The following is an 11,161-nucleotide window of genomic DNA, read 5'->3' as shown; positions in this document are numbered from 1 at the left end:
GATTCCATTTCGATGCCAATTCAGCCAGCGGAATGTCATCGTCCTCGAACTGGTCTGTGTCAGACGAATCGGAAACATGCCCCTGCGGGGTCGCGTTAATTTCATGCTGTGCTTGATTCATAAATCCAGCCTTTCTAAAACAATTCTGGATACACGTCGGTGTTACATCTTTCCATGCCGCATAAAACCATTGTATGGCTTTTAGAATGTTAATCTGTTTATCGATATGTTTGTCTAGACATGAAATAATATGGTCAAGGACACGTGACCTGTATTGCCTTTTGAATGAAAAGATAATCCCTTGATCACAGGGCTGTAACTTAGATGTAGTGTTAGGTGGGAAAAACAACAGTTTTACAGCTTTTAATCCCTCGATTTTCGGATGGGCCGGGCAATTATCAACAAACAATAGAATAGATCTTTTCTCACGTGTCATACGTTTGTCAAGTTTTTTCACCCAACTGATAATATTTCTGAGTTCATCCAAGCACGACGATTAGCTTCGTAATCTACGGCAAACTTTTAAACATTTTTAAAACATCACTAGGATTTTTGAATTTTCCGATTATCAAAAGTTTAAGTTTATCAGAACCGTCCATATTTGCGCCGATAAGCACTGTGATTCTGTCCTTGCTTTGTTTGCCTCCAAAACATTTTGTTCCTTTTACCTCTAGTGTTTTATCTGGGGTCATTTTATAAAAAACGCCAGTTTCATCGATATTGTAGACATTTTTTGGTTCATAGTCCTTGATCAAACTTGGAAGTTTTGACTGCATCCAATTTTCAGTTTGTGAATTATCGACGGAAGCACCTTCGACGGATAATGTTTTGCTCGATATGCCATAACGATTTTTGAATCTTTCAATAAATCCGTTTGTTGCCTGAAAACAGCGCCATTTCAATGTCTCTATTACTGGCATGACGCATTCGTTTACGGGCTGGGCTGAACGACGTAGTCTCGTATGCATTGATGACAGAATCTTTATTTTTCCAGATTGAACTTAATGTGTTTTGTTTAATTCCAAAATCGTTTGCAATGTCCTGTTTTTTACGTTTACCAAGATTAATCTCTTGAATTAATTTATATTTAGTTTCAATATCCAAAATTTTTCTTTTTCGTTTGTCTGACATGTTCACTGTTTTAGCTACATGTACATGTACAACTTATTTACAACGAAAATTGTTATTGAAAGGAAACAATAAAAGGACAAAACCATGCTTTTATTTTTTGAGATGAATTCACCTGTATTGAGAACAAAACGGTAGTTACGTACGCACAGAACATGTTCCGCGTCATTGTATTTAATCGAGCAGATATTTATGCATTAAAATAAGCGGACCGAGACCGCTCTTCCACAACAAACTTGTGCAGCTAATGCCGGCTCGCCACGGCGAGCCGGTATTACGTTAGGATTTTACTGAGAAACAACCTAAAACTCCGAATCCATCCAAAAATTTAATCGAAGCTTGGCTTCCAGCTTTCTATAAAAATTTATCTATTGGGGCTAGGATCCAAAATTATTTAGCCAATCAAATTTAATCTTACATAGCGTCAAAAAACCTTCAATTTTCACGCCATATTTAAAAAGCAGCAAGTATTGTTTTGAGCGCAAAGATATTATGATGATTAAAAATGTTTGTTTTCATGAATTCTTTTCAATAAATCATATCAACACTGACTTTTGATTTAGCGATTTCACCTGTTTTCTCTGTAGTAAGTTTTCGTTTGGTTTATTAACATAAGTGTACATCAGGTTCTGTGCATTTTTTTCTTTTTCCTTTTATCCGGTCATTATATCCTTTCCGGTATTTAGTGTATATATTTGCTGGCCGGGATCCGGGACGACCGGACTGGCCGGGATCCGGGATCGTATAAGATATAGAGGAAAAACTTATAAACTATATTTGTGTTGATTATTGTCGTAATGAAAGGCCATTAAACGTTAAGTTTTTTTATTGTATGTAATGAACGTTAAATTAATTAAACTTTGGATATAAATATATTTAGAGCTATTTATCAACAAACTTAAAAATCACAATACTTATAATTATATGCCTAATTAATTGGAAAACTCAAAGACTACATTCTTGAATTGGTCAAATCCCGGGATCCCTTTATGTTTTAATGCGATCCCAGCTTTTCTGAAAACTATATTCTTGAACTGGCCAATTCCTTGGATCCCTATATGTTTTAATAGGATCCCGGCTTATCTGAAAAGCATCTAAGACTGGTTAATTCCCGGGATCCCTATATTTTTAATAGGATCCCGGCTTTTCTGGCTGAATTAATTGACAACTTGTGTTTACTTTAGGACTTGTGTCTGTCACTCATTCCAATACTAAATATCATATTACAACTTAACTTCGTATAAAGAGACATCTTTATGAATTCTACCTATCTAACATTTATTTGGTCAAGGTCAAAAGGCCATATAGTAAATGTGCATAGACATAGGGACTTCATTCTATCTGTTACATGCATCTTCATATATACTCATATTCCTCTTTGTTAAACTGAGTGAAACTGGCTTCCATAACTTTATGTCACTTTTATTTTGATGTTCGCTGAAGTCTCTTCAGCTAACAGAACTGTCATTTTTACATTTAAACGCACCCCTGGAAAAAAATTACGAAGCGAGTCGCTACTAGCTTTTTTAAAAGCTAACCTTGTTATCGTTTTAAGAGGTAATATATGTGCGTTGCGGTTGAAAATCCACATCGATATATCCGAAATATCGATACATGCGATATCGATATATGCGAGGATGCTTCCGTTAGGTTATAATGGAAGTTGGCAGGGACCAAGACAAACGTATCGATATAACCGATATATCATTACAAGCGATATCGATACAGTTGGAGTTTACTTAGTAAACAAAAAATATCTAATGTAAAATTCTGTTGTTGTGAGGGTAATACGACATTATACATGTACTTTAAGCAGCATTACATTTTTTTTCAGGAATATGTTTACTTCTTTAAATCATTCGTGAGAAAGACAACCTGATTGCCGTTTTGAAGGTCACTTTTGTGTTTTCGTCAAATAAATATGTACATTTAACACATTTAAAACATTTTGTTTTCATATTCTGTATACAGGTCTAAGACATTTGTCAAACTACAAGTGTCGTATAACAATAGAAGGAAGCTGGTAAAATAAAATTTAGCTACTTTTAAATAGATAACCGCCGTTGCTTTAGTGCTTCATTCACGAATTCGGCGTTACCTCGTAAAAATGGCATCAATTACGTCTTATCTGCTAAATTAAGTGTAATATGACAGGAATAGATTGGAAAATGTCTCAGGTACATTGGATATAAAAACATAATTAAAAGATTGTATTGTTAACAAAATGATCAAATTGAAAATCTGCGCTGGGGGCCATAACTTCATGTTACTTATATTAAGAAACATTGTTATAGTCCTTGTCGAATTATTTAAAAAAAAGTGTTGATATAATTGAACTATGACTAGTCAAACTAAGAAAATTATTTTTATAATCATACTGTGGCGAATCGTTATTTAACTATGGCGAATCGTTACTGTTGCAAATCGTTATATTAATTCGTTGTGAGGTATTGCAAATAAGATTCATGTTTTAAGAATGTCTCGGAATCATATACCTTGCAGCAATTCAAAATGGCGAGTTTTTTCTCAGTGAGAAAGGGTGATTCATAATGGCTGAGCTTAAGAGCCAATCAAAATTCCCCAATCTCATTATGAATTTTCCGAATTTTCTCATAAAGGCCGCACATTTTGCATAATGGCATTGTTTTATGTTCATCGTGTCGTGGTGAACTTCATATTAGCCTTACATTAGAAGTGAAAACGTGCCTAATATTGAAAAAAATAATTAATTATTGATTATAATGTCCGTAGTTTGACGTAAATTGTCGTGAACTTGGCACCAGTAGGTAATCGCAAACTCCGCGCACCGGCCCCTACGCTTCAGCCAGTAACTAATCCTTAAAGGGGAGATTACTGCGTTAGAGTTTGGGGAGAGTCTGGATTACCTGCCCTTTTCTCTTCGTTCAATAGTACGACGGGAACCAGACGTTTCCGAAGTTTAAAAAGATGGACAGCGAAAATGTTGAAATTTGTTATGATTTCACAAAGAAAACATGGCGAGACGATGTTACTTTCCTTGTAGAGAACCGACATGTTTACGCGACTAAAGCGATTTTGGCTCTTGCGTCCCCAGTGTTTGAAGCTATGTTCGGGTCAGGGTTTAGAGAAAATAGCGAAGATGAAATACCTTTGCCAGGTAGGCCTAATTATAAGGATAAGGACGCATTCACATCTTCTGTTTAAAATATTTGAATGACATACTTTAACTTTATGTTAAGATTTATTTCTCAAAGCATTGTAGCTAGTACCGAGCGCATCTAACTCAAGGAAGTGGCTACTGTAGCCACAGGGACCCAGCACAGTGTTGGGATAGAGTAAAAAAGTAATTCTAAAAAAATATATACTGTATGAATAATATATATTATATATATAGTATATAATTTTTTTTTTGAATTATTTTTTTACATTATCCCAACACTGTGCTGGGCCCCTGTGACCGTGACGGTGACTCGAGACGAGGCGGATTGTGCTTAATTTCAAATTTATATATATTGCTATTTCATTTTTTAGCTCACCTGTCACAAAGTGACAGGGTGAGCTTTTGTGATCGCTTTTCGTCCGGTGTCCGTCCGTCCGTCGTCCGTCCGTAAACTTTTACTTTAAATGACATCTCCATAAACCACTAAGCCAATTTCATCCAAACTTCACAGGAATGTTCCTTTGGTGGTCACCTTTAAAAATTGTTCAAAGAATTTAATTCCATGCAGAACTCTGGTTGCCATGGCAACCAGAAGAAAAAACTTTAAATATCTTCTTTTAAAAAATCATAAGAGCTAGAGCTTAGATATTTGGCATGAAACATCTTCTAGTGAGTGTCTACCAAGTTTGTTCAAATAAAAGCCCTGGGGTCAAAATTGGCCCCGCCCCAGGGGGTCATTGATTTTCCCTATATGCATATAGTAAAAACTTTAAAAAATCTTCTTTTAAAGAACCAAAAGAGTTAGAGCTAAGATATTTAGCATGAAACATGTTCTAATAAGTGTCTACCAAGTTTGTTCAAATAAAAGCCCTGGGGTCAAAATTGGCCCCGTCCCGGGGGGTCATTGATTTTCCCTATATGCATATAGTAAAAACTTAAAAAATCTTCTTTTAAAGAACTCAAAGAGCTATGGCTAAGATATTTAGCATCAAACATGTTCTAATAGGTGTCTACCAAGTTTGTTCAAATAAAAGCCCTGGGGTCAAAATTGGCACTGCCCCGGGGGTCATTGATTTTCCTTATATGTGTATAGCAAAAACTTAAAAAATCTTCTTTGAAAAAAACCCAAATAGCTAGAGTTAAGATATTAAGTATGAAACATCTTCTAGTGAGTGTCTACCAAGTTTGTTGTAATAAAAGCCCTGGGGTCAAAATTGGCCCCGCCCCAGGGGTCATTCATTTTCCTTATATGTGTGTAACAAAAACTTAAAAATCTTCTTTGAAAAAACCCGAATAGCTAGAGTTTAGATATTGAGCATGAAACATTTTCTAGTAAGTGTCTACAAAGTTTGTTCAAATAAAAGCCCTTGGGTCAAAACTGGCCCTGCCCCAGGTGTGTCATTGTTTTTAACTATATGTGTAAAGAAAAACTTGACCAGCTAGACCTTAGATGTTTAGCATGAAACATCTTCTAATGGGTGTCTACCAAGTTTGTTCAAATAAAAGCCCTGGGGTTTAAACTGGCCCCGCTCCGGGAGCCTATATACAGGTGAGCGACTTCAGGCCATCATGGCCCTCTTGTTAAATAACTTGGCACAAATGTCTACCACATCAAGATGATGTGTCACGTCCAATAATCACGTCCCTACCTCAAAGCTCAAGGTCACACTACCATTTTGAAATTCACTTTATCACAATTAGAGTTTATAGGTACACACATTCGTGTCTGGACTGTAACATGTCATGCATCGAAGAATTTTAAAATTCATAGGCATTAATGTCTACCACATCAAGAGGACATGTCGCGTCTAAAACCCATGTCCCTACCGTCAAGGTCACACTTATTGTTTGAAGGTACTCATTCTCACTAGAAGAGTTTGAAGATACACATTAATGTCCTGACTGTAACTTTGTCATGCATGGAAGGATTTTAAAATAACTTGGCACAAATGTCTACCACATCAATACAATGTGTAGCGGCTAAGCCTCATGTCCGTCTGTCTGTCCGTGTGTCCCCACTTATACAACAATCATGTCTAGACTGTAACTATGTCATGCATTGAGGGATTTTGAAATAACTTGGCACAAATGTCTACCACATCAAGACGATGTGTCGCATCCAAGAATCACGTCCCTATCTCAAAGGTCAAGGTCACACTAACATTTTGAAGTTTCACTTCATCACAATAAGAGTTTAAAGGTACACACACATTTGTGTCCGGATTGTAACTCTGTCATGCATAGAAGGATTTTAGAATAACTTGGCATAAATGTCTACCACATCAAGACATGTCGCTTCCAATAATCATGTTCCTACCTCAAAGGTCAAGCTCATTCTACCATTTTGAAGTTCACTTTATCACAATTAGAGTTTATAGGTACACACATTTTGTGTCTGGACTGTAACTTTGTCATGCATAGAAGGATTTTAGAATAACTTGGCACAGATGTCTATCTCATAACAACATTCTGTCACGTCCAGGAACCACGTTCCTTCATCACACTTATATTTTGAAGATTCACACTATCCCAATTAGACATTACAGGTACAAAAATACAAAGAACAATATTAAGCAATTAGTTACTTTCATTCTCTTTTCTTCTCATAATACCAGCATACTTAAGAAACTTTTTCGGGGGCATTCCTCACTTGGGTTGACAGCTCTTGTTTGTTCTTTCCCGATGCAAAATTCCCCCCCCTGCCTCTGATAATATAGGGGGGAATTCTCAAAAATATAGGTGAATCCCCCATCCCCCCTACTATAATAGATACTGTTAAAGGTATGACCATTTCAGGTCAAACCATAGTTGATGTTGATTTTCAAAGACACACCGATACAACTGATTTTAAATGATGTCTGACAATTTGAATTTACATTTAAGTATTTATTGTTTCAGACAAGAAGTTTAGAGATTTTAATGAGTTCCTTCACTGCATGTATCCAAACTCCAAAAAGAAAGTAGGTGCCCAAAATGTGTATAGAATCCTTCCTTTGGCGGATGAATACAATGTGAAACCACTGATCAGAGATTGTATGAGATTTCTTAATAAACGAATTATGGAGGATCTCGTTCCAGTCAAGGAAGTAGTTTATTGTCATGGATTAGCAGCACGCCATAGTTTCAAATCTCTTCGAGAAGACTGTGCTACAAGGCTTGTTCGTGCAGGAGTGAAGGTTTTAGATGCTGTTAATGTCAATGATGCAGATACCCTTCTTGAGATGCATAAAGACATTTTAGAGAAACAAGGTGATGTGTTGGAAGAAACTCGTACTGAACTAGTTAATATATATCTGCATAAAACTATAAGAGTTGAACCAACTGTTAATTTATCAAAAGAGAAAGGTTCCATCATAAAATTTAAAGTCAACATAAACTCACTAAAACAAAATCGAAAAAGTTTTGGTGATCCAGTAAAGCTTTGGGACATTGACTTTCACAGCCTTATATCCATGTCCCAAAAGAATGATAAGAATTCACTTTCTTTCCATATTTGTGCAAGGTTTCTTCCAGAGAGTCCAGCAAATAAAACATGCAAAGTGTTTGCAAACATTTTTATTGATCTGTATGAAAGAGGTAGGAAACGTAATTATAATTTTCTGATCAAATGGCGAGAATTCACAAAGACATCTCACACTTGGGGCTTCAATGATTTTGCACAAAGCGTGGAACAGTCATTCAGTGAAGGTGATTCAATAGATATTGTTATATATTTGATGACTAAAAAGCCAGAGATCAAAAATGAATAATTCTGTGGGGAAGGATGAAAGATTCTTTGTGAACATTTATGTTGACAAACATGAACATTGAAACAACTAGAACTGAAATAAAAACCCAACAACATTGTAAGAATTTACTTTTTATTGCTTTTTACAATGTACAGTTCACCACAATTTTTTGTTTTATGAAATATGAAAATGATAATGAACAACAATGACAAGGTATAAACTCTCAGGATGATGTATATTTTGTTTTTTTACAGTTAAAACATACAACATTGTTGAAATATAATTATTACATGTACCAACACACGAGATAAAACTTTAGTGAAAAATATGTGGTTCTCTTCTCAATTACATACATGTATATATACTCTCTCAACAAAAAAAAGGAAACGGTGGGCTATAGTTAAGTACCATTTACAAATTTAACAACATCAACAGCATGTATAAAAGTACAGCCAGACAAGTTCTAGGCAAGAGGCGGTGTACTATCAACAGGGAAGTCATTCGGCTATTCCTTATTTTACAAAAAATCTTTATCTTGAACTTACCAAATGTACATTTTTTTCCCCATCAAACAAACTTTTACTGTTATGGCTTCAGGTTGCAGTATCATTCGCAAGAAAGGTCAATTTTCCATGTCAACAATTATTTAATAACCCTGACCCTAAATATGTGAAATGGACGGTCTTTCTTTGAATTTTGAACATTTCATTCGGAAAAATGTCAAAATACTTACTAACCTGTGTAGAAGGAGAGTGTCAGAGTTAGTGACAATAATGGTGGCATAAAAAAGATAATATTGTCCTTAAGCATTCAAATTATATACTAATTGTACAACAATCTTATTAAAGATCAACACCTTTTGCAGGAGCCTGAAAAGTTACAGCATCAACATGCAGTTATAACATATCTGACTGTACTTTAACACATACCAGAACACTGAAAAACAACATAAAATGTAAAATTTAAAGAATCTAGCTGTTAGATTTGGCTGTAAGTTGAAAAAAAAAATTTATAGTAAAAAACAAAGTTTAACTTGAAATTCTTTTTTACAGCACATAAATGCCAAGAAATATATGTAATAGGGGAATTCCAAGCATTTTGAAGGCTCATTCTCGCAATACAATGCCTTTTTATATCATACTGAAAACACATACAATTTACCAACAAACAGAACCAATCTTGTCTTTTTTGATATATAATAGAATTAGGAGTAAATCAAATTGGTAATAACTGGTATTTTCTTCCATTCTGGTTAACTTGTGGTATGAATTAAAGCAGCATGCCTCCAGATTCATGCTTATTTTCAAGAAAATTTTGAAAATGTATTCAAAAGTAAAATATTGTACATGAGTAAGGTGAATGAAGAAAGTAATTTACACATTGTGAACTGCACTTGAAAATTACCAAAATTAGTTAGTCACACAGCAGAAACATGGTAATAAATACTTGCTACAAAATCAGTTATTAATTGCATATAATATGTAAATTATTCTAAAAAATGTGAATATTTTTACTTTTCTAAACATCTTAGTGAATTTTTCTCAAGGTTGATCTTGTAATATTTTGGCTCATCTGGAGGCAAGCAGCTTTAAAAGTAAAATAAAAACTTGTATGACTAGCTTAACTTTTCTTAAAGCACTTTTGTTAAATACAGACCCATTTTTTATCAAATAACCATATTAAGTTAAGGAACCTTGTCCTGTAACATTGGACCCACCAGGCTAACTTTTTTTAAATCATCTTCGGACTGTTACTTATATACCCCCCCCCCCCCCACCAACAGCCCAGCTCTTAACCTGAGGGTTGTAAAGCTTAAGAAGATGAGAGTTGATATAATTGGTAACTTGAAAATAAATGCGCTACATTTTTCTATCTTGTGTAATTAGTTCCAATCTTTTAAAGAAGTCAGATCAAGAAAAACAATTATGAACACAATATAAATATATTTTTCATACCAACAAAAAAGAAAAGTATTTAAGTATATATAACTTAAAACTAACACTTTTATATAAGCAATCTATACTTTCTTTTGAAATTTCCATGGCTAATTTCACCTTATAGTTTAATACATGTATGTATGGTAACGCATTGAGAAGTTTTACTCCTGAATTGAGGATATTTTGGATTTTCCTGTCTATGAGTCAAATATTATCAATGTCTGAATAGAGCACCAAGAACATATTATTCTACTGATTGATTGAATAAATTATAGTCAAGAAAGTAAACACCTTTTTTCATAGATTTTGTTTTAATTATTTTTTTTGTCACTTTCTGTTTGAATAGTAGGTTAGAAATAATCAGTTTGGTGCTTGACATACAAAAGTTAATAAGAAATGAAAACATGAGATCTAAAATTATAACAAATTTTCACTTCATACTTGCACAGATTTTCCATTTTTAACTGGATCAAATCAAAGCATTTCTATGAATAATTAAAAAGATGACAGTAAAACCAGTTTGATAATGATTTGCTCTATCTTGTAATTTCTATTCAAATTAGATAATATCAAGTACATGTATGTTTAACCAACCCTATAAGTTTTCATGCTTCAGCCATTTGAATTTAACCTACTCTATTGAGGTCATACAGCCACATAGCTTTCCTTGTGACCTTTCTGTATGTAACTACGAAGTATTCCAAAAACATCCAATCAATTAGGGAATAAACTTAAATTTTTTCCTGCCGGGAACTCTGGTCACCTAGCAAAAACGTTTGCTTATTTTCTAATCAAAGCGTTAAATAAAAAATTACGACAACACCAAACTTACAGACAAAATTAATTGTGACGGACATCAACAGATTATGCATTGTACTAAACCACTATAACATTTTTTTGCTAAAGTATGAAAATCATATTTTTTTAATATTCATGTTATGACATACATTGTATGAAACAGATCTTTAAACAAAACCAGATCATTTTTCTATTTTTAAATTTCACCCACTGAACATTAAATTGCTTTTTACTATCTAAACCTTAAAGGGACTCCACTGAGGTGTTTTGACATGGCTGGACTGGAAATAATTTTATGAGAAAATAATGTTCAGTTTGGTGCACGTCCAGACCAATAACCTTTATACAAAGTTTCAGGTCATTTGCTCTCTCAGTTTTTTCCAAAATAATTATTTAATTGTGAAAAATGACCCAAGATTGAAAAGTGTTGA

At 34.2% G+C, this 11,161-nt stretch overlaps 1 protein-coding gene across 1 annotated transcript; it reads left to right on the top strand.

Moving 5' to 3' along the window:
• Nucleotides 1–4,028: 4,028 nt before the first annotated feature.
• On the top strand, nucleotides 4,029–8,428 carry LOC132713352 (ankyrin repeat, bromo and BTB domain-containing protein DDB_G0293800-like). Its single transcript, XM_060695917.1, has 2 exons — nucleotides 4,029–4,264; nucleotides 7,166–8,428. The coding sequence occupies exons 1-2, from the start codon at nucleotides 4,075–4,077 to the stop codon at nucleotides 8,014–8,016; spliced, it is 1,041 nt and encodes a 346-aa protein (XP_060551900.1). The 5' UTR covers nucleotides 4,029–4,074; the 3' UTR covers nucleotides 8,017–8,428.
• Nucleotides 8,429–11,161: the final 2,733 nt, after the last annotated feature.

Source organism: Ruditapes philippinarum, unplaced genomic scaffold (genome assembly GCF_026571515.1).
Source record: "Ruditapes philippinarum isolate M1 unplaced genomic scaffold, ASM2657151v2 ctg3748_1_1_1_1, whole genome shotgun sequence".
Classification (NCBI taxonomy): Eukaryota; Metazoa; Mollusca; class Bivalvia; order Venerida; family Veneridae; genus Ruditapes; species Ruditapes philippinarum.
This window is presented reverse-complemented; position numbering and strand designations above follow the sequence as displayed.